At 45.1% G+C, this 25,013-nt stretch overlaps 1 protein-coding gene across 1 annotated transcript in view; it reads right to left on the bottom strand.

Moving 5' to 3' along the window:
- LOC308313872 (solute carrier family 45 member 3) overlaps positions 1-25,013 on the bottom strand; it is a 76,565-nt gene that overhangs the window by 24,770 nt on the left and 26,782 nt on the right. Inside the window, exons 2-6 of the mRNA XM_080761200.1 lie at positions 18,860-19,147; positions 8,277-8,473; positions 5,278-5,562; positions 4,722-5,017; positions 3,739-3,911 (exon numbers count right to left, since the gene is read on the bottom strand). Coding sequence (XP_080617326.1) covers positions 3,739-3,911; positions 4,722-5,017; positions 5,278-5,562; positions 8,277-8,473; positions 18,860-19,010 — 1,102 coding nt within the window. The 5' untranslated portion in view covers positions 19,011-19,147. The remainder of the gene's footprint in view (positions 1-3,738; positions 3,912-4,721; positions 5,018-5,277; positions 5,563-8,276; positions 8,474-18,859; positions 19,148-25,013) is intronic.

Below are 25,013 nucleotides of genomic sequence, written 5' to 3'. Positions count from 1 at the left end.
TCATCCTAGACCTAGCTGGTTCATGTCAAAGCACCCCCAGATTAACATGTACTCGAACCACGGACCCCCCGCCCCCGCCCCCCCATCTGGAAATATTTAGTGCCAAGGAACAATTACAGGCAAACAATGGCGCCGCAATTGGCAACCGAGATTGGCCGCTCGATATTCGAGGACAACGTTTGAGGAATTTTAGACAGTAGAGGACAGACCGACCCTACTTACTACGGTCTATACAGTAGCTGGGTGAAATGTACTCGCAATGCACTCAACCAAATTCACGACATTCGGTTAAAGAAAGAAAACAAACACTAAATACTAAAACTATATACAAATTTAACCCATTTAGACACCACGACGGCGATTCTACAAATGTCTTCTAAATTGTAAAAGTTTCCAGTGGTGCTCAAACCTTTTTCATCTCAAGGACCCCCAGAATTATCTGTATTTGGACACGGACCCCCCCCCCCCCCCCCCCATCTCAAAATATGTTGTTCCAGGTCGTCCCCCCCCCCTCCCAAGAAGCAAAGATGTGAGTTTGCTCTGAAAGAATGTATTAAAAAATGTGCGCCACATCTTCACAATTTTTCAAAAATAGCAGACCAACAAGCTCGTAGCGCGGCACACACAATAGATCTGCTTCTTTTTCCAACAGCTAAAGCATTTATGATGATTAAAACACCAAACGCCCAGAATGGGTTAAGTCGATGTAGGCATAGCAGATTCCAGAGTGACTTACACTAAGCAATTATCGTATCGTCAACCATGTATCATGATACAGTACAGTATCTGTGAGATGGAGGATGACTGATTTAAGCACTCACACCTGGCACCTGTCAAACTAGAACTGGGTATGTGGCTGCATGCGCACCTGTTGTGCATGGACTTGATCAAAGGCAAAAGCAGGATGAATCAGTCATATCTCCACAAACACTCAAGAGAGAGCTGTCCGGACGGTGGGGGAGCTATCTGCTTCCCTGTGTAAAGTAATATTAATGTGAATTATTCCTTGAACAGAGAGAAATAAACTACTAGCTGCCCTGTGTTGTGTCCTTCCTTTGCCCTGGGTGGTGACTAGTCGGTCACAGTATCGCTGGTTAAATGTATCCCTATACGTCCCTCGTAGGGTATACCCTCACGAAAGACATGCAGTGATCCTGGTCTCCAACTGCCTCCCTCTGGCCTATAGGGGTTAAAACTAACAGGCAGTCCATATACTGTCTCCGACCACCGAACCTTTCGTCGGAAAGAGCAGACTTGAATTTCTTTCTCCGAAGTAGAGTTTGGCGAGTCACAACATCTGGGAGTGCAGCTTTCAGAACAAAAATTCGGAGGAATGCGTTTCAGAAGTACGGTACCCCCCCCCCCCCCCCCCCCGAACCTCAAATGACGTCACATTGTAGGCCGAAAATAGGAGTATGAATCGCGCCTTGGATGAACTCTGTTCATTGTCACGCTAATGACAGGCTCTGGGGTGCCACGTATACACCAAACCAGAAAATTCACTGCACTTATATAGACATTCAGCCTCACCCAACTCTTTTGTTTCTGATCTTTCTGATGGTATGAACGGATCGTTAACACCCGGTCCCATTCAGGTGTGCGGTTAGGTTTAGGGAGGACGCCTCAGATCAGGGCTATAGGCACATTTGTGTCAAACTGTTGTGACACTGACTGCATTCCTTTAAATCATGCCATGCCCTTCATTAAATCAAAGCATACTGTACACCTGCTTGTACAATACATAATTGCCTTGTTTTGACTCTCAGGTATTCTTCCATCGTTTGCATACTTTCTCATCACACATAAGACTTACAGCAACACACCTTAACAATGGAAGCTACGTTGGCAAACAAAAAAACTAGTTTAGCTTGTAGAACTTCTGTCTCCTTCTGTCTCCTCTAACAATGTCCTCTGAGAAGCCATCTATCTATCTACCGTAATAACCTAATGTGAAGTATGATGTGGTAAATGGTATAAGTGGTGCATTTTTATAGCGCCTTTATCCAAGGCGCTTTACATATATTGTGCATTACATTCACCCATTCACACACGCATTCATACACCGATTGCGGCGGAAGCCATGCAAGGTACCAATCAGTGTCTTGCCCAAGGACACTTCAACATGTAGCCAGGAGGAGCCGTGATTCGAACCTCCGACCCATGGATCATTGGACGACCTGCTCTACCTCCTGAGCCACAGCCACAGTGCACCCATTCACCTAAGTAGTGGCCCTTTCTCTCCTGCAACTGTACTGATAAAAGACCCAATTATTGAAATCCCCAAACATGGAACATGCATAACGCCACATCTAATGCCTGTCAATGGACTGACACCTGCCAGTATAGTATATAGTGGATAACTTCCCAGTCTCGCTCCTTAAAGGTATATTCAGTGATTTCACTCAAAAAACCTTAGGTTTCGTTTTTGGCTGGGACCTAAGCCTTTCATCCAATCAGGATAGAGAGCCAAAAACGAAACCTAAGGTTTTTTGACCCCCAGGGGTTAACTGGGGACAGGGAGGAACTCCTTATATGGTCAGCACACTCTATAGTAGAGAGGATTATCACAACAAAACAAAAAACAAGTGATATTTGAATTAAGTGAAATCACTGAATATACTGAATATATAATTAACCCTAATGTCATTAATTATAGGCTAAAAAGAAAAGAGAAAATTGCTGATCTACAAGCTCACAACATGCCATGATGTGTTGTGTTGTGAGCTTGTAGATCCGGCTTGTTTTAAAACGTGTAGCGCAGCGGAATAAGAGTAGACGCTATCGCATCAAGAAGTCCTTTAGCACTGCGCCGGGATTCCTTCAAAATAGAAGCTCTGGGGTGCCGGGAAGACATGGCCGCTTTTACTCTGTAAAGCCCCCCAAGAGTTATTAACGTTTTAATAGTTTTGGTCTCGTCGGCTACAGGGGGGGGGGGGCATTTTCGATGACGTCTCACTGTTACGCAACATCGAGTATTGCACAACAGGCGATATCAATAATCTTCGTCTTTTGGATGCAACGTCGTCCTGGGCGCTGGGGCGTTAACCCATTTAGACCCGAGAACGATTCTACAAATGCCTTCTAAATCCTGACAGTTTTCTGAAAAACATCTGTTTCTATATATATCAGTGGTTCTCAAACAATTTCATGTCAAGGACGCCCAAGATTATTATGTAATTGGCCGCCGACACCCCCATCTGAAAACTACGTTGTTCCAGTGACCACCCAGAAGCAAAGATATGAGATGAAAACGTTCGCTCTGAAAGAATATATTAATCAAACATTTGGGCCACATTGTCACGATTTTTCAATAGCTAAAGTACAACATAATGGTTAAAACACCAAAATCCTGGTCACTAAACTGCCTCGCCCTGGCCAGCCGGGGCGCCTGATGGAGGGGAAAGGAACTGGTTGGAATAACGTGTTCCTTCCACGCGCTACGTCCAACCAGGGAAACTCCCCCCTGTCAGGTGTAAAGGAGCAACTTGGACACTCAGGCATGAAGGGAGCATGAGTTCAAGTCCGTTGCTCTGCCCTTGTCCCCCATATATGGGGGACTAGGTTGGTGGAGGGTGTGTAGAGCCCAGGATCACATTAGGTAATTGACACAGGGGTGAAACATGGGTTACAAAATCGTGGGATAAAAAATATATTAACCAAAAGGGGTTCACGCCCCAAAATGGGTTAAAGACGTGCTAAAGCTGCCTTACGGCGTCAAAGCCGCTGAGAGCGCCTCACCTTCGTCGTATCTCTGTCGGGACGCGCTCCCCGGCGAGGCACTGGGCACGCCCCCGTAGAGCCCCTCCCCCACAAAGTCTGTGTAGAACAGCATGAATGACATGACGGCCATCCAGCTGCACAGCTGGGCCACGCACAGCTGGCGCATCACACGGGGAACGTGGCAGTAGCACCTGCACACACACACACACACACACACACACACACACACACACACACACACACACACACACACACACACACACACACACACACACACACACACACACACACACACACACACACACACACACACACACACACAGACAACAACAACAACATCATCACCATGGGGAACGTAGCACGTAGCAGTACTTCAAGCTGGTTAGATTTCCGGCTCGAAGGACCACCACAATGTCGTATTGAGACCGAGGGAAACCTAATCCTGGGAACGTGGCAGTGGCACCTGATGGAGACACACAGACAGGTTCTGATCGACAATTACAATTATTTTCATCATTTTCAAATTATCTGAATCGGATCGAAATAAAATACAAAACGTGATAGGGAGTCAGGGACATCCCTAGTATCAATATTATATCCATATCATGATATTAGACTATAGATATTGTCTGTAATTTGGGATATTGATTTGGGCAGCTCAAAATCAAATGATTGGGACCAAAAACCTGATCTCAAACATATATTCTCAACAATTTACGATGCTTGTTATCGACTCAGGGTCCTAAACAATTGGACGTTTCAGCTCTGAAATGGTTGAAACGGATGTATAGATATAAGATGCATAGATAGACAATGTCAGAAATATTATCATTCTGTTCGTGTCACGGCTCTGTCCGTTCCGGGGCCGCGGCGTCAACTCAATCTCACTGGTTTCTCGAACATACTGTAGCACGTTTTGTGTGCGTGCTTGTATATAGCAGGCGTCATAGGTCATATATATATACACCTGTATAATAGCAGGGGTCATAGGTCATATATACCTGTATATAGCAGGGGTCATGGCCCAGCAGGTCCTCAGCAGACAGAGCAGGGGGCCGGCCCTCAGCAGCCTCAGCTTGCACTTCAGCAGGTAGCAGCAGGAGCGGGGGAGGGGCAGGGCCACGCCGCAGCGCCCCCCCATTGCCCCTCCTCCCCCCTCCAGAGAGCCTCCCACCCCGCCGCCCCCCGCCACCAGCCCCCCCCCGGACGCCAGCAGAGACCCCCCCCCACCTCCCCCTCCCCCCCCTGGCCCGCCCGCTGCCATGTGGCCGCCGCTGCGCGCCGGCTCCTCCGACACCTGGAGACGGAACGGAAAGACACGACACGGATTTAGACGTATAGAATAAGACATTTAGCAATGAACGCCAGTGTTGTTTTTGACGGTCGGACAACGGTCGGAAACAATACCACGTCTAAACTAAAAGCCTGTACCCGTTCAATGACTTAAAAAAAAAAAAAAAGACAAACTAGCGACGGTAACACGGTTACACGTTCTCAGTAATGAGAACCTGGTAAAGAACGAGCGCGTTTCATTCGTGCATCCACGGTTGTGTATACCTTCATGGTGACGAGGACGCTGGAGACGAAGATGAGGATGAGGATGGAGAACAGGCACTCAGCCTGGCCTCCCAGGTAGACGGACAGCAGGCCGCCCCTCCAGTCCAGCGCCGGCAGCAGGTAGCCCACGCAGCCGCCCAGGCTCACCATGAAGCTGAACATGGCGAAGGCCTGGCCGCAGTCGTCCTGGTCCTTGTACAGGTCAGAGAGCAGCGCCTCCAGCGGAGTGAAGCACACCTGGCCGCAGAAGTCCAGCAGCCCCACCCCCAGGATGAGGAAGAACACCTAAAAAAAAAAAAAACACACACACACACACACACACACACACACACACACTTTAGATTTCCGGCTCGAAGGACCACCACAATGTTGTTATTGGGACTGAGGAAGAACACGTGGAGACAACCACAGAACCCTAACCCGCAAGATGAGGAAGAACACCTAGAGACGATGACACGGCGCCGTTAAGATTTGACGGGCAGCTATAAGGCAGAGGAAGGAGAAGGTCCCAGGTTCGATCCCCCCCCCCCCCCCGGCACAAGGGTGCAAGGATTACTATCAATGTAGAGCTGTTGAACACTTATTTTAACACAAAAAAACAACGGCACTCCCCTTTAAAGTCTTCACTACATTGAGGTTATTTTTAATTTTCCATTAATTTGTTTAATTCGTTTTTGAAAAAGGAAAAAAAAAAAACTCTAATAACCCAGAGATTAAAATAGGGTGCATTTAGCATTCCAAAACGCAGTTTATATTTGTGGGACGCAATAAAACAACTACTGTACTGTACAGTTTATTTTGCTAGCTTTAGTTATAATAATTTCTTCTTGGCACAGGGGTGAAAAATGGGTTACAAAATCGTGGGATAAAAAATATATGTAGAGGATAATAATTTCTTCTTCTGTTTTCTACATGAATATAAGCACATTATTAAAAAAAAATATATATATATATATATATATATATATATATGACTCCTAACGTCGTTCATACAATGTCCCTGCATATCTAAAAGACCATCCCTGCATCCCGGGACTCGTTACATTGAAAACCTATTTACAACCATATTATAACCACGGCCTGGACAGACAGGGGTGTACACAGCCACAGTATTACATTCCCCCACAGGGGTCTTCCTAGCCGCAATTTGCAACTCTAGATTTTTTTTATAATGGGATGAATCTAGAGTTGCAATACCCTCCATTGACTCCCCGCTCATCTTTTTTGGTTTGCGATCTGCTTGTCTTAAACAAGGTTAAACTCACCAACATTGGAGCTGTAGTACAAGCTTGAATTATATCCTCTTTCAATCTGCCGAGCTTGTTTTTCATAAATATCCTACTTTCTGTCAAGACCTCCTCTGCAAGTGATTATTTTTTTAAAGTGCTGGAGTTTGGAAGCACTCGTCGTACGTCACTGAACCTTCCGCGTTACACCTGTTTCAAATTTGCACATAATGCAGGAGGCAGCAGCGCGACCCGTTAATAAAAACGAGTGCTTTTTCGACAAACCCGATGGAGAAACGCAGCAAAAACATCCGAAATGCAGTGTCCAGTGTGCAGGGACCTTTACAGACCCGTAAGGGTCCTTTTGGTTCCAAACATCTAGCTGGGGGACCCACTGGAACTCCCTCAAGGACCCCTGGAGAACCACTTGCACATCCACAGATCGGATCGCCATACATACACAGATCACATCACCACAGTGTCATATGACTCTAATATCAGCCTGCCTCGCCTAACCCATTCTGACCTGAGATCAGATTCTATAAAAATGTCAGTCGTTCTTCGATTTTTCAAAAATAGCAAAGCTCGTAGCGCGCCACTCGGTGGCGCGCTATGAGCTTGTAGATCTGCTATTTTTCAACAGCTAAAGCATAACATGATGCCAACACCAACATGGGTTCCCGTTCAGAATGGGTTATACGCAACACCAGTCGCCATGCGGTCCTCAGTCCCTCCCCCAACAGACCACCAGTTGGCAGCGATACGTCAAACTAGACAAATTAGAAGACCCCCCTTCCTTGTCCTCACACTATGAATCACTCAAGAAGACACCTTGTGGCTCCATTTTCGTCGCTGCTAAAACACTTATCGCTAAACTTCTTTGCCTTTTTTTGGAAAAAGAAATGTAATAGTTCAACTAGCCAATCTACATTGACATGCGGTGGGCCATTTTAACTACCGGTATTCAAAAATGTTTTGCAAAATAGTAAAAAAATAAAAAGGCAAAGAAGTTTAGGGATAAGCGGTGACGAAAATGGAGACCTTCATGTCTTCATGTGTGCCCTGCATATAGTCTAAAATGTAATATTGTCCCCTATCCCATTTTGAGACGCGAACCACCTTTTTGGTGTTTCAAAGCATTATGTTTATACTTTAGCTATTGAAAAAAAATAGCAAATCTACAAGCTCATAGCGCGGTATAGATCTGCGGTGCCGGCAGCGCTATGAGCTTGTAGAACTGCTATTTTTGAAAAATCTTGACAATGTGCCTCAAATCTTTGAATACATATATATATATATATATATTATTACAGAGTGAACCTTTTAACTCAAATCTTTGCTTAACCCATTCTGAACGGGAACCCATTTTGGTGTTCGCATCATGTTATGCTTTAGCTATTGAAAAATAGCAGATCTACAAGCTCATAGCGCGCCACCGAGTGGCGCGCTACAAGCTTGTAGGTCTGCTATTTTTGAAAAATCGAAGAGCGACTGACATTTTTAGAATCTGATCTCAGGTCAGAATGGGTTAATCAGACCCAGTGTGTGTCCAGTGGAAAACCTCGTATGAATCTGATCTCAGGTCAGAATGGGTTAAAAGTCTGGTAATAAGGGGCCTTTCTCTGCCCCCCCACACCCTTCTCCCAGAAAAGCCCGTATTGTTTGGGGCCAGGGCCGAGCCTCGGCCAGCCCCTCCCCTCCCCAGGTCGTCACGGTTACCTGCAGTGTATTGTGCCCCCCCCCCCCTCGGTGGTTATATATATATATATATACCTGCAGCGTGTCGCGGCCCCCGCCCCAGGCCAGGCGGGCGGCCAGGACGTGGGCGCGGGGGATGATGACGAGCGCCAGCAGGACGCCCAGGGACAGCAGCCAGATGAAGGGGCGGCGGCGGCCGTAGCTGCTGTTGCAGTGGTCGCTGGCCGAGCCGATCAGCGGGATGAACAGGAGGCCCAGCACCGGACCGATGCCTGATCCCGGGTCAGAGAGAGAGAGAGAGAGACTCAGTTGACAATCCAGGCATTTAGCAGTATACGCTCTTATACCCCATTCTGACCTGAGATCAGATTCTAAAAAAAAACGTCTTCTATACATCCTGATAGTTTTCTGAAATAAAAAGCTATGTTCCTGTGTCGGTCGTTCTTCGATTTTTCAAAAATAGCAGACCTATACAAGCTCGTATAGCGCGCCACTCGGTGCGGCGTGCTATATACGAGCTTGTAGATCTGCTATTTTTCAATAGCTAAAGCATAACATGATGCCAACAACCAAAAGGGGTTCCCGCCACCAAAATGGGTTAATCCAGAGCGATTTACAGTAAGCGAGAACAACACATGGTACAGTATGATACCGGTCATCATCAAATACATGGAAATAGCCATGTACTAGGGTCATATTAAGCAAGCTGAGAGCCTAACATCTGTCTAAAATTAGAATATCTATATATATATACTATACAAAGCCATGTCTATACGTATTATGCATCGAAATGACATCATTCTAGCCTTTGCATATAAGCCTGCAATTGGTCATCGAGGCTAGTGTAGGCGCTACGGGGTATAAGATTAAGCATGAACAGCTGAGCTTTCAGACTACGGCGGACGATTGGGAGTGAGTCTGCAGTTCTAGTTTTGCAGCCAGAAGGGAGGAGAGTCTGGGACGTGTGGAACGTTGTCCAGGGTGTTTTAGGGAAGGGAGAAGAGTCTGGGACGTGTGGAGCGTTGTCCAGGGCGCTTTAGGGAAGGGAGAAGAGTCTGGGACGTGTGGAGCGTTGTCCAGGGTGTTTTAGAGAAGGGAGAAGAGTCTGGGACGTGTGGAGCGTTGTCCAGGGTGTGGAGAAGAGTCTGGGACGTGTGGAGCGTTGTCCAGGGTGTTTTAGAGAAGGGAGAAGAGTCTGGGACGTGTGGAGCGTTGTCCAGGGCGTTTTAGGGAAGGGAGAAGAGTCTGGGACGCGTGGAGCGTTGTCCAGGGTGTTTTAGGGAAGGGAGAAGAGTCTGGGACGTGTGGAGCGTTGTCCAGGGCGTTTTAGGGAAGGGAGAAGAGTCTGGGACGTGTGGAGCGTTGTCCAGGGTGTTTTAGGGAAGGGAGAAAGAGTCTGGGACGTGTGGAGCGTTGTCCAGGGTGTTTTAGAGAAGGGAGAAGAGTCTGGGACGTGTGGAGCGTTGTCCAGGGTGTTTTAGAGAAGGGAGAAGAGTCTGGGACGTGTGGAGCGTTGTCCAGGGTGTTTTAGAGAAGGGAGAAGAGTCTGGGACGTGTGGAGCGTTGTCCAGGGTGTGGAGAAGAGTCTGGGAAGTGGAGCGTTGTCCACAGTGTTTTAGAGAAGGGATAAGAGTCTGGGACGTGTGGAGCGTTGTCCAGGGTGTTTTAGAGAAGGGAGAAGAGTCTGGGACGTGTGGAGCGTTGTCCAGGGTGTTTTAGGGAAGGGAGAAGCGTCTGGGACGTGTGGAGCGTTGTCCAGGGTGTGGAGAAGAGTCTGGGACGTGTGGAGCGTTGTCCAGGGTGTGGAGAAGAGTCTGGGACGTGTGGAGCGTTGTCCAGGGTGTGGAGAAGAGTCTGGGACGTGTGGAGCGTTGTCCAGGGCGTTTTAGGGAAGAGAGAAGAGTCTGGGACGTGTGGAGCGTTGGCTTGATCTGAGCGAGCAGGCGAGTGTTGTAGGGTTGGATCAGAGATTCATATTGATTAGGACACAGATATCCAATCTCCTTTGCATCAAGCTGCTAGGGATAGTCAGTCGCCAAAGGCAGCACAGCAGCTAAAGATACAGTGCCGGAGAAGTAAAAGACATCGCAAAAGAACCACATCAGTCAAAACCTCTTGCGGGCTCCATTTTCGTCACCACCTTATACCTAAACGTCTTTGCCTTTTTTTTTTTCTTTTTTTTTTTACTATTTTGCTAAACATTTTTGAATGGTTAAAATGGCCAGTCTACAAGCTCACAGTGTGTCAATGTAGATTGGCTATAGTTGAACAATTCAAAAATGTTTTTCAAATTAGTAAAAAAAAAAAGGCAAAAAAGTTTAGGGATAAGGGGTTTAGCGCTGACGGAAATGGAGCACATTCATGTCCAAAAAAAATTTAACTTTTCAGGATTCAAATTCCAAAATAGCACAAAAAAGAAGATCATAGCTTTGAGCTTGTGTATAGATCTGCTAATTCTGCTGCGGGGGGTTCAGTCAATGACCAAAGCCACATTTTCACGCTGCGAGCTTGTATGTAGGTCTGCTATTTTTCAATATAGCTAAAGTATAACATAATGCTTTAAGACACCAAAAGGGGTTCCCGTCTAAAGTGTGTTAAATCAAACAAAAGGGATGGTTCTCAAAGTGGGGGTCCAAGGGAACCCCGCAGGGGTGTTCTTTTATTTTCACTATTTTAATTACATTTCTAAACAATCAAGTTTCAATATATTGTTCATTAACTGCCCCGGCCCTGTACTATACCACAGATACACACTAGAAGTTCACATCTGTAGGCTAGACACACGCGCGCACATACACGTGCACGCACGCGCGCACACACACACACACACACACACACACACACACACACACACACACACACACACACACACACACACACACACACACACACACACACACACACACACGCAGTAACAGAAGAATAACATCTGAGGCCGCAGGTCTGGAAAGTATCACATGTACAGGAAGCACACACACACACACACACACACACCAGCTGTGCGCACCCATCAAAACAATCCACACATGCAGAGATGATGTTACGTCTCAGGAGTTCAGGAGCTTGTAGATCTGCTATTTTGGGGGCGATCAATGCAGACACACACACAATCCACTATGTCCACATGCTACACACAAAGCAACGTATCACATGCATGCACACACACACACACACAGTCTCACACACACACACACACACACACACACAGCAGATCTACAAACACACAACGCATCACATGGCTTTCACCTTATATCTAATCATCTATACCTTACCAGAGAGAGAGAGAGAGAGAGAGAGAGAGAGAGAGAGAGAGAGAGAGAGAGAGAGAGAGAGAGAGAGAGAGAGAGAGAGAAAGAGACAGAGAGAGACAGAGAGAGAGAGAGACGGATGTCTAATGGAATACAACCTTCGGGATTACTAATCATTACAGAGTGATCTCAGTATACATAAAAAAAACACAGAACATACAAACCCATCAACTATACCTCGGTTTAATTAAAACACATTTGAAAAATGTGCTGCCATTTTGTCCCAAAGGTCTCCTTCAAAGTGAACACAACAAATCGTTGACATATACTGCTGTGGAAATTTACAGTCATTCTTCTTTTTTTTTAAATAAGCTCTGCGTGGTCGTGTAACCGTTTCCGGTGCGCGAGAACGCCACGCACGCCACAGTCCTCGTAGTGGATGCTTCCGATTGGAGCAGGGCTTCTAAATGGGTGCGTTTTTTTTTGATGGTTCCGGGGTGAGGACAGCAATGTCTCATGTTGTGTCAGGCACTGCCTATATGAACCATGTGAAGTGTGTTTAGCATTGGACATAAAGCCTCCATCCGTAATACATGCAACACCATGCGAAGTGTGTTTAGCATTGGACATAAAGCCTCCATCCGTAATACATGCAACACCATGCGAAGTGTGTTTAGCATTGGGCATAAAGCCTCCATCCGTAATACATGCAAGACCATGTGAAGTGTGTTTAGCATTGGACATAAAGCCTCCATCCGTAATACATGCAACACCATGCGAAGTGTGTTTAGCATTGGGCATAAAGCCTCCATCCGTAATACATGCAACACCATGTGAAGTGTGTTTAGCATTGGGCATAAAGCCTCCATCCGTAATACATGCAACACCATGCGAAGTGTGTTTAGCATTGGACATGAAGCCTCCATCCGTAATACATGCAACACCATGTGAAGTGTGTTTAGCATTGGACATGAAGCCTCCATCCGTAATACATGCAACACCATGTGAAGTGTGTTTAGCATTGGGCATAAATCCTCCACCCGTAATACATGCAACACCATGCGAAGTGTGTTTAGCATTGGACATAAAGCCTCCATCCGTAATACATGCAACACCATGCGAAGTGTGTTTAACATTGGACATAAAGCCTCCATCCGTAATACATACACCACCATGCGAAGTGTGTTTAGCATTGGACATAAAGCCTCCATCCGTAATACATGCAACACCATGTGAAGTGTGTTTAGCATTGGACATAAAGCCTCCATCCGTAATACATGCAACACCATGCGAAGTGTGTTTAGCATTGGACATGAAGCCTCCACCCGTAATACATGCAACACCATGCGAAGTGTGTTTAACGCAACAAAAGTTGCACCCCAAGGCCAGAAAACGTAATTAACTTTGACTATAGGGTTTGACTGGATTGCCGAATTCCTTCAATGCCCATAATGCTTTGGAGCACTGCCCCCGCACTGCCCCCCCCCCCCCCCCCACCACCACCACTTGCGTGGAAGTGTTGACGTGTAGTCCCGGAAAGGAAGTGTGACCACATTTGTCATGATAAAATGTCGGTCTATGAAGATATAATATATACATTTGTCATGAAAAATGTCATGACTAAAATATCTAAAACACACATTTTCGCCCAGGGGAAAGTGTTTCTTGTGTCCTATAATAAACATCATTAACGCTGAACATAAAGCCTCCATTCACACAACTCAACTCAGTACTACTGACCTACATGCAGGAGCACGATGTATGGGGCTAAATATAACACACCTATGGCCTCCCCACTGCTGTGTGTGTGTGTGTGTGTGTGTGTGTGTGTCTGTGTCTGTGTGTGTGTGTGTGTGTGTGTGTGTGTGTGTTCTAAAGCTTGAGCGGTATATCAGATTGGTATCAGTCATTAGAGTCTTTGAGTAGTGCAACCACTACCAAGGAACAGCAATGTCCCTATATTATGTCCACCTGTCTGTACCTCTGTCTGTCCCTATGTTTAGAGTACCAGTAGGGGCAAAAGTGGCGCTGTTGTGCTAGAAACAGAGATAGAGAGAGAGAGAGAGAGAGAGAGAGATAGTGTTGCATTGTTGCCTGCTAATTACACACACAGAGAGAGAGAGAGAGAGAGAGAGAGGGGTGTCTGCTAAATGCCAATTCCCCCACACAGTAAATCTGTCATTTCTCGAACCGTTTCGGACGTGGGGCGGCTCGGCGCTCCTGTGGGTTCCCGCGGGAACCCACCGGGAACCCCCTCACAGAGTTGCACCACTCAGTTCACCACTTATTTAAATAATAATAATAATAATAATAATAATAATAATAGCTCAAACTTATATAGCGCTTTTCTAAGTACCCAGGGGGGGAAGAGGTATAGCACAAATTTAAAAACATCTTTATTAGAAAAGAAATAAAGACTAAAAGCTAAAACACCTCCATCTCCATTTAGTGACTAACAGGTGGAAGAATATGTTCCAAAAATCATTCAGGACGTTTTATTCAAAACTAACAGCCAACCAACCATGCGTCCCAACGTGATATAGGCTGTGAGCTTATTTGACAGCTCATTTGACATAACACAATGAACAAGACAATGCATGTATGCAAATCGTCTTGTTCTTTTGTGTCGTGTTGTCAAAACGTGTGTATGTGTGTTCTGCATACTCGGCTGCATGGGTCGCAAGACGCATGTCAGTGTGAACTGACAATAAAGTACTATATCATATCATGTATCTTATATAAAGATCAGACTTCAGTTGTGCTTTTAAAAAGACATTCTTTTAAGTTTCGACGTCAGGCCTAAATGGGTTAAATGAAACAACCCCCCCCCCCCCCGGGCGTTTGTTTCCAGCTACAGTATGTGGTGCGTAAAAAATAAACCTAAATGCCGCTTCCTCGAGTTTATTTTTAGTTTTAGGAAAGCAGAAAGCCGACCTTGTTATTTCCCCAGATGACCTAAACGTGTACGCAGGCACACGCACGCACGCGCGCACACGCACACGCACACACACACACACACACACACACACACACACACACACACACACACACACACACACACACACACACACACACACACACACACACACACACACACACAGAGAGAGAGAGAGATGGATAGATGGATAGAATGTCCCTCCGTTTGTACTGGCGTATACTGAAACCGACATCATTACATGCATGGACAGGAATGTGTTTCATCCAGTCTGAGCCCTTCAGAAAAACACTGATGTCAGGTGGCCCAGGTTTAGCAATACTGTATATATAACCCACTTAGAACTATATACGTTTGATTCTACAAAATGTCTAGGGAGAAAAAAAACTCATGATTCTATCATGTGCCATGCGTGAGTGGTTCTCAAACTATTTCATGTCAAGAACTCCTAGAATTCTATGTATTTGGCTGCTGGCTGCTGTCTGCTGACCCCCCCCCCCCCCCCCCCATCTAAAAATATGTTGTTCCAGGGGACCTCCACCCCCCCAGAAGCAAAGATTTGAGTTAAAAGACGTTCGCTCCGAGAATTAAGATATTCAAATATTAACGCGACATTTTCACGGGTTAAAAACGGCAGAACTATAGCTATGAGCTTGTATATATCTGCTATTTTCGAATAGCTAAAGTATAACACAATGCTTTAAAACGCCAAAAGAGGTTCCCGTTCAGAATGGGATAACTCATGACATTATCATGCATGGAATGGAATGGAATGGAATGGAATGGGAATGGAATTCATTTAATGTAGGTGGTGTGTAACATCACAAAACAACAGTGGGGCCGGCTGTGGCTCAGGAGGTATAGAGCAGGTCGTCCAATGATCCCTGGGTCGGCGGTTCGAATCCCGGCTCCTCCTCCTGTCTACATGTCGAAGTGTCCTTGGGCAAGACACTGAAGCCTATACACACATTGCCTCCAATGAGTCGGTCGGTGTGTGAACGTGGGATAGTGAGGACGCTGGCGTCGCCTGTTCGCCGCTTCACCCCCCCCCCCCCCCAATGTATGAATGAATTGTTGTAGAGCGCTTTACTTTGAGCACTTGGAAAAGCGCTATACAAATGCAATTCATTATTACAACAGCAGTGTTGATTTCGTCAACTAAAAACTACGGTGGAAAAAAAAAAGTTTGTCAACCTTTTTAAATTGGCAAAAACCAAATGAAAAAAAAATCAACTGCAGAATGCAGATTTAGTCGACTAAAATCATTTTATATTCAGTCGACTAAAACTAGGCTAAAATTAAACGAATTCGGGTGACGAGGAGGAGGTGAGAGTTAGGGGCTTTGTCCTCAGCATGTCTGAGGTCTTTCTGTCTCAGTCTCCAGTAGGCATGTAACGATATATCGTATATCGCGATATATCGGTATTATATCCCGACGATATGTATCGATTTATTAAAAAGAAATGTCAGCTGTAATCATATTCCATCATATTCACATCATTTTGGAGAGAAATGAGACAGTAGAGGCTTGGAGAGGGGAGCTGTATATGTGTCTGTGACTGTGCCCAGGTGATGGTCGTTATTGATGCTCATTGATAAATCAAGGAAGGCAATTATCTTTGCAATGTAGTTAAATAAAAATTGTGAAAAAAGCTTTGGGGGGGGAAGATAAATCATTAAAAATAAAAATAAAATAAAAGGTAATTTGTCTGGAAAATCATTGTGTTGAAAATATCGTGAAAAATCGTATCGTGAACCTCATATTGTGATACGTATCGTGAGTTGAGTGTATCGTTACATGCCTAGTCTCCAGTGGAGAAGACATAGGATGAGGAGGAGGTGAGAGTTATATATAGCTATATACTCAGCTCATGGGGGCTATAGGTCCAGACTCGATATATATTACTCCAGTTTTGGCTTCACTGCACTGGCTTCCGGTTGTTTTTAGGATTGATTTTAAAATTATTGTACTCGTTTATGAAGCTCTCAATGGTCTCGCACCTTCCCACCTACATGACTGCCTGCCTAAATATGCCCCCCATTTATAATTGTAAAATCAATGTTAATTAAACTCTGAGAGTGAGTTACAGACCCCATAAGGGGTCCATTTGGTTCCAAACTATCATTTAGCTGAGTGGGGGTGGGGGGGGGGGGGGGGGGGGGGGGACCCCTGGAACTCCCTCAGGGACCCCTGGGACATATGGACACAGGGAACGGTGAGGTCAGAGGTCACCCACTTTAACCTTTTTTTTACAGACCCGTTTTAAATCCAACTTCAGTGGATTTAAATGTGTCACAATATCGCCAAAATGCACGCACACACACACACACACACACACACACACACACACACACACACACACACACACACACACACACACACACACACACACAGAATACTATATATCAATCAGAATCTGATTGATATATCGCTACTACTAGCTATTGTTAGAGGCAGAGCCCTGGAGCCTTCCAAAGCCACACCGTCTATCTATGGAGTCTATATGTGCCCTGGTTAACCCCACGCTGCCCAACAGGAAGCGCCCCCACAGAGACGCCGTTCCTCATTAAAGACACATTCACTCTCTCTCTCTCTGCTCTCTAGACCTGTGAGCATATACTGTATACACTGTACAGGAAGCTGAAAACAGCACCGTTGGCCAAACAGACAGCTTGTGACTCAATGTGGGTAACAAGACAAGTTTTTTTGTTTTTTTCATCCATTTCGAATTACGACGTCGAAATAAAATAAAACATTTGAGCTAAAAAAATCAGACCTACAAGCTCGTAGCGCGGCACTCTGTGCTACAAGCTCGAGCTTGTATAGGTCTGCTATTTTTGATTATTTATTGAAAAATCATGAAAATATGGCGCAAATTTGGACATTTTAAACTAACATTTTTTTGCTTCTGGGCAGGGTAACTGAAACAACATATTTTCAGATGGGGATCCGCGGCCAAATACAGATAATTATGCGAGAAAAAAGCTGCAGATCTACAAGCTCATATAGCGTGCCACTCGGTTGGCGCTTTGAACTTGTAGCTCTGCTATTTTTGAAAAATCGCGAAATGTGGCGCAAATCTTTGAATGTATATATTCTTTCAGAGCGAACGTTTTAACTCAAATCTTTGCTTCTGAGAGGTTCCTGGAACAACATATTTTCAGATGGGGGGGGGGGGCGGGGGTCGGCGGCCAAATACATATATTTTTGTGGTTCCTTGACATGAAATATTGGAAACTACCGACAGAAAATTGTCATGATTTAGAAGACATTTTTTAAATGTCAGGCCTCAATGGGTTAAAAAAAGTCATACATCAAAAAAGTCATACATCAATGTCTGAATGAATGTCTGAATATCAGAAACAGCGCGTTATCTCATCATTGCCTGCACCAATCACTCCCCACTCACACAGGCATTGACCATATGAATATGGAGGTCTTAACGGAGCCCTTTTTTCGATTTGACGCATAATAATTAATTTATTAGTGAATTAAAACACACCCGGACGCAGTACCCCCCCGTGGCCACAAGGGGGGGGGGGAATATCTCACAACGGGTAAGGGCTAATACATATAATTTGTGGGGTCCTTGACATGAAATAGTTTGAGAACAACTCATATAAACATACTTTTACTCTGAAAGCCCCTTCCATTCCGTACGAAAACCGGGAGGCATAATGTCGCTTGCTCACCTCGCTATATGATTACGATCGAGTCTCTCTAGAAGCGTTAATAATATGACTATTTTGTTGAAGTCAGAAATGAAGACAGACGTACAGCCATCTGGTCAAAACCACGGAGAGCTCCCTAGACTTCGCGCGGGCGAGCCTTTCTTTCTGAGCGCTAAACAGGGAAGTGAACGGCAGCGCGCATGCGCGAACATGCAAGGAGTACATTGCAATTCAAAACTGGCCCCCGTAAAAATCTGAATACCCCCCCCCCTTTTCCCCCCACTGTATATGTTTCTTTTCCCATTTATGATGAATTCCTGTTCTGTTCTTTGTCTATTATAGAAGTGTCTATTTGTACGTCTCTAAATGTTTTGATGAATTGAACACGGTGGACCCTCTTGTGAAAAAAAAGTGTAATGCTTAATTGGGTCGTCCGCTCACAGTTAACAGTCTTTGTACTGAGTTTGTGCTGTGCTTAATGTACTGTAATAAATTGTTAATAAATATCAATCAATCAAAAAGCGCGTTTGTGCCCTGTACCTAGCACCATGGCCACGTAGCGCTGGTGTTAGCATCATGCTGTGCTTTAGCTATTGAAAAATAGCAGATCTACAAGCTTGTATAGGTCTGCTATTTTTGAAAAATCGAACGACTGTGACATTTTTTTAGAATCTGATCTCAGGTCAGAATGGGTTCATCAGACCAGTGTGTGTGTGTCCACCAGTGGAAACAACCTCGTATGAATCTGATCTCAGGTCAGAATGGGTTATATATAAGCAGTGTGTTTTTATAGTACCCTGTACCTAGCACCATGGTCATGTAGCGCTCCGGCACGCCGGCCTCCAGCAGCAGCGGCGGGACGTAGGTGATGCCGGCCGCCACGCAGATCTCCAGGCCACAGGTCAGCGAGTTGAGCAGGACCAGTCTCCACTGAGCCCTCCATCCTGCAGGCATCCTTCTTCTTCTGCTCCGCTATGCTGCTCCTCTCCTCTGGGACAGTGGAGGAGGAGGAGGAGGAGGTGGTGACACACTGCACACGCACGTCTCAGATGACCTGCAGGGGCCATGACGCTCTCCTCTGCATTATGGATCTGTGGGGGACACGGACACACACACAGAGGACGCATAAGGTCAGTGGCGTGCACGGATAAGACACCTATAGGGGGTGCTATAGAGCACCACCTGCCCTTTTGCCCTCTGGGACAGCAATATATAATGCCCGTGTAACCCATTCTGACCTGAGATCAGATTCTATAAAAAAATGTATTCTCTACACACCCTGACAGTTTTCTGAAAAAGCTATATGTCAAGTGGGTTCTTCGATTTTTCAAAAATAGCAAACCTATATAAGCTCGTAGCGCGCCACTCGGTGGCACGCTATGAGCTTGTAGGTCAGGTGGGAGAGAGAGGGGAGTTGCACCGCTCAGTTCACACAGGTGTGAATTTCATTATGGTTTAGTTTTGGTTTAGTTTTAGAACTTTTTTTTTTTTAGTTTGAATTAGTTTTGACTTTAAAGTTAGTTTTTAGAGCGCTTTGTTAGTTTTTTATTAGTTCTTGTTTTTTTGTGATGTTTTTATATTAGTTTTAGTGTAAAAACTAGACTAAAATGTTGGACAGGGACTATAGTGGGACAAGAGTATCCACTATCCGGTATAAGGCATCTTACACTTGGTTTGCATGCTGGAAATAGCAGATCAACAAGCACACAACGGCTCGCAGCGCGACGCATTGTGCGATGTAGATCTGTTGTTTTGGAGCATGTGTAAAATCAGTCATTACGAGTTACGACGGCATCAAGATACAGCTTTAGTCGACTAAATCAACTGTAGATTTAGTCGACTGAAACTAGACTAACACTAACACATTCCGGGTGACTAAAATGTGACTAAAACTAAAAAGGAAACTATTCAAGAGATTGACTAAAACTAAAATCCCCCCTCTCTCTCATTAGCAAGGAAACAGTGCAGCACCATCTCTCTCTCTCTCTCTCTCTCTCTGTGTTTCTGGCACAACAGCACCACTTTTGCCCCTACTGGTATTCATAGTAACATAGTCACACACATAAGTCACATACATATAGGTTGACACGGACATTATACTGTTCCTTGAGAGTGCAGGTTGCACCACTCAAAAACTCCCCACGGCAGTATCTCATCTACACACACACCTTCTCTGAGAATACTTTCAGCACACTCGCATGAGAGAGAGAGAGAGAGAGAGAGAGAGAGAGAGAGAGAGAGAGACAGAGAGAGAGAGAGAGAGACTATACTATATAGCGCTCGTCACAAACAGGTGACATCTCAACTCCATCCTCTCAGCAGGTGTTAAAACACATGCACGGCTTCACGCGTTTAGGTGTGAATCATCTGTCTGCGTGGATGTTGTGTCCATCTGTTGTGTCACACACACACACACACACACACACACACACCTCCAGCTAATAACACAAAGCCGTTTCAGACAGGGGGGGGGGGGGCATTTTCAATGAGAGACGGACGTTCATTTTTAGACGGGCAGAGAAGTTCAAATGATCGCACACACACACGTGCACGCGAGCGACTGCATTATTTTAAAGGTCTATTGACTGGTCATATACAAACGTCACAAATGATTGAAGTTCAACATCTATATGTTGTATTATAAACATACTTGACAGACAAGTCGCCACTCGTTCCTTTTGCCGGTTGCCTTGGCGACCGGCTCCATTGAGGGGACACTATACATGCAGTGGGGAAAAGAACAAAGTATACCTTCTAAAAAGTACCTTCACACCCCCATGGTGTGTGTGTGTGTGTGTGTGTGTGTGTGTGTGTGTGTGTGTGTGTGCGCCCACAGTAGACTTTGACAAAGAAGACATTTTGAGGACAACTATTATTTTCCTGGTCCTTACAAGAGAAAGAAAACAATTTGGGGAGTTATATAGGGCTAAATCTTTGCCATTTTTTGGTGTGTGTGTGTGTGTGTCTGTGTGTGTGTCTGTGTGTCTGTGTGTGTGGGCGTGTGCGTGGCTGGCTCTATAGCCCCAGAGGTCAGCCATGCAGGTCTCTGCCCTATAAGAGGAACTCTCTTGACATCTCTGCCTATACCACTGGTTCTGCTTTGTTTGTTTGTGCGTGCGTGCGTGGCATGTGTGCGTGTGTGGCATGCGTGCATGCGTGTGTGCGTGCCCCTCTTGACATCTCTGCCTATACCACTGCGCTCTGCTTTCATGCCGGTTGAATGGCTGTGAATCCCCCTCCGGCAGGCGTCGAGACTCCCCGCCAGGCCTTCCCACCAACCACACACAGAAGGAAAAGGACCCCTCCGAGAAGTAAAAGTTTTGAGTTGAAAAAAACGTTCGCTCTGAAATAATATACGTTCAAAGACTTTGCGCCACATCTTCACAATTTTCTTCAAAAATAGCAGATCTATACAAGCTCATATGAGCTTGTAGATCTGCTATTTCCCAATAGCCTAAATTATAAAAGAATGCTTAAAAAAACACCAAAAGAGGTTCCCGTCACCCAAAATGGGTTAAAACCTTAGAGTATATATACAATAGAGAAGACACCCAAGTTCTCCTCCCGTCCACTTGCATTGAGTTGCTCAGAAGCGCATGAGGCGAATCCACTCCTCCTTCCGGTTTAGGAACAGTGTGCATTCTGGATGGATTGTCCTCAAACACATGAACGCGCGACGACCGGCGGAGTGGACGGAGCCTAGTGCGCGTTCATGTGTTTGAGGACCAAACCTTACCAAACTGCAATACCTTCTTCGGCCACTATGTCCATTGCGCTTCAGGATTTCCTCTGGGTGTCTTCTCTATTGTATAATAACTCTATGGTTAAAACACCAAAAGGTGTTATTTGTGCAGCCATGCAGCCCGGCAGCCGGTGAAAACTAGAGTTCTCAACAGGCCCCGCAAACGTAAGACCCGGCCCTATACCTGCATGGGTGGGCCCTCAACAAAACCTGTACTGTACATTCAAGGCACTATAGATCTCCATATATGGAGCTGACCATGTTCCGACATTCCATATGTTGATATATGGTCATCGCGCTCTGTAATATAACCCATTTTGGGGCGGGAAACCCTTTTGGTGTTAGCACTATGTTATGCTTTAGCTATTGAAAAAAATTGCAGATCTACAAGTTCATAGCGCGCCACTCGACCTTGTATAGGTCTGCTATTTTTATTTTTAAAACAAAGAACGACTGACATGGAAACATAGCTTTTTCAGAAAACTGTCAGGATGCAGAAGACATTTTTTTTAATCTGATCTCAGGTCAAAATGGGATGAACTCAAGACACGCTCCATATATGGCCATGCAGTCGCTTCTCGCCCTCATAGTCAGGCGTCTTACTGGTATTGTGTGTGCGTGTGCGCGCGCGCGTGTGCGAGTGCACACGTTTACTCTTGTCATTACAAAACTCTCAATTTGCCCCGGTCCTATTCAGCGACCGGCCCCCAAAATCAGCCCTAATTGACTCCTGCCAAGCACAAACAGGCTTTGTGTATACATTGAGCCAGAGAGAGAGAGAGAGAGAGAGAGAGAGAGAGAGAGAGAGAGAGAGAGAGTTCCATCGGGGGTGTTCTTCATATAAGCAGAGTGTTGGGTCTCAAGAGGAGGTGGTGTGTGTGTGCGCGTGTGTGTGTGTGTGTGTGTGTGTGTGTGTGTGTGTGTGTGTGTGTGTGTGTGTGTGTGTGTGTGTGTGTGTGTGTGTGTGTGTGTGTGTGTGTGTGTGTCTCCGAGGTGACATCAGAGCCACCGTGGTTGTGGTGGGAACCTGGGTCTGAGAAAGAAGACGTGGTTTTTGGCTCAAGCTGAATGGCTTCCAGAGCCATTAGTGACTCTCTCTCTCTCTGTCACTCTCCAGCACCAATCAAAGGGACCCCTTCAAACATAGCAGATCTACAAGATCACATTGCAGAGATTAAAATAGGGTGCATTTTGCATCCCCAAAATGCAGTTTATATATAGTTAACGCATTTTGACCTGAGATCAGATTTTTAAAATAAATCTTACATCCTGACAGTTTTCTGGAAAAGCCATGTTTCTGTGTCAGTGGTTTCTTCGATTTTTCAAAAATTGCAGACCTACAAGCTCGTAGCGCGCCACTCGGTGGCGCGCTACGAGCTTGTAGGTCTGCTAAAGCATAACATAATGCTAACACCAAAAAGGTTAAGGGACACAGTAAAACGACCTCTGCATCCACTGGATGTAGGCTACTACTGTACTGTTAAAACATTTTTTTTTTTTTTCAGAAAACCGTCATGATTTATAGAAGACATTTTGTGGAATCTGGTCTCAACGGGCAGACAGAGAAGCCGCGACGACGGAAGAGACAATGACATTCAATTAACCCATTCTGACCTGAGATCAGATTCATACGAGGTTTCCACTGGACACACACACTGGTTTGATGAACACATTCTGACCTGAAATCAGATTCTAAAAAGTCAGCCGTTCTTCGATTTAAAAAAATAGCAGACCTACAAGCTCGTAGGCGCGCTATGACCTTGTAGATCTGCAATTTTTCAATAGCTAAAGCATAACATGATGCTATATAACACCAAAATGGATTCCCGTTCAGAATGGGTTAATGTCATCAAAAAGGACAGACAAGCATAATATATAAAAGGCTTCTATAATCATATACGCTCTGGCTCAAAATGTCCAGTGTATACTCTCCCCCCTCATCTCCCGCATATAATTACACCCAGTGACTCAGAATCCTCCAATTTTGTTTTTACGTTTAAAAAAGAAAGAAACATGAACATTTATATGTGCCGGGAAACTATATGAAGATTAGTGACTGCCTTAACCCATTCTGACCGGGCACCCATTTTGGTGTTGGCATCATGTTATGCTTTAGCTATTGAAAAATAGCAGATCTACAAGCTCATATCGCGCCACCGAGTGGCGCGATACGAGCTTGTAGGTCTGCTATTTTTTTAAATTCGAAGAACGACTGACATTTTTAGAATCTGATCTCAGGTCAGAATGGGTTAATCAGACCAGTGTGTGTCCCGTGGAAACCTCGTATGAATCTGATCTCAGGTCAGAATGGGTTAAACCGCTCTCATCTTGAGCCACGGCGTACGGCGGGTTCCCGTTTGTCGGGCGGGAGGAGGACAGACATCCTCCCGGTGGGGGCTCCTCACTGGCGTGGCGTGAGCCAGACAGACAGTATATATAGGAACAGCATCCTGCATATATATATATATATATATATATTATATAGGCTCGTTTCTTGTACAAAACTAAATTGGACACGAGGTTGTGTTTATGTAAGTCGTCGCGTGACGTCATCATTTCCGTGACTGAAAGAAAACGAACTGAGCAGTGCAACCATACTTGTATTTTGATAGTCACTGTACTGTACTGTACTGTACGTTACATTGTTATTGTTATAGTTATAGTAGTACAGGCAGCTTGAGACTATTCATGGGACTCCTCATGCATAGAAGGAAGCATGAGGTCAGTCCGCTGACCCCCCCCCCCCCCCCCGTTCGTTCGCTCTGAAAGAATATATATTCAAAGATGTGTGCCACATTTTCACGATTTTTTCCAAAAATAGCAGATCTACAAGCTCGTAGCGCTATGAGCTTGTAGATCTGCTATTTTTCAATAGCTTAAATTATAACACAATGTTTAAAAACACCAAAAAAGGGGTTCCCGGCCAAAAATGGGTTAAACTGTATTTTCTGTAATATACGTTTGAAACTGGCTATGGTTTCGTTTTGGCTTATGTTGTGTATTATAAAACTCTGCATAATATTAGTATTATAAAACTCTGCATAATATTAATAATATCCCACTTCCAAAACAAATGGTGTCGGTTAGCCTACTTGGAATGCATTAGAACGTGTTCTGTAAACATCATCGATGAATTATTAATGGCTTTTTTTTTTTTTCATGCATTATGATAAGTTTGTTTGATCATATCTATTGAAACGTGTCTCTATACCAGG

Source organism: Protomyctophum bolini (genome assembly GCF_963924005.1).
Source record: "Protomyctophum bolini genome assembly, chromosome: 4".
Lineage (NCBI taxonomy): Eukaryota > Metazoa > Chordata > Actinopteri > Myctophiformes > Myctophidae > Protomyctophum > Protomyctophum bolini.
The sequence above is the reverse complement of the archived record's forward strand: the minus strand, read 5'-3'. Positions and strand labels throughout refer to the sequence as shown.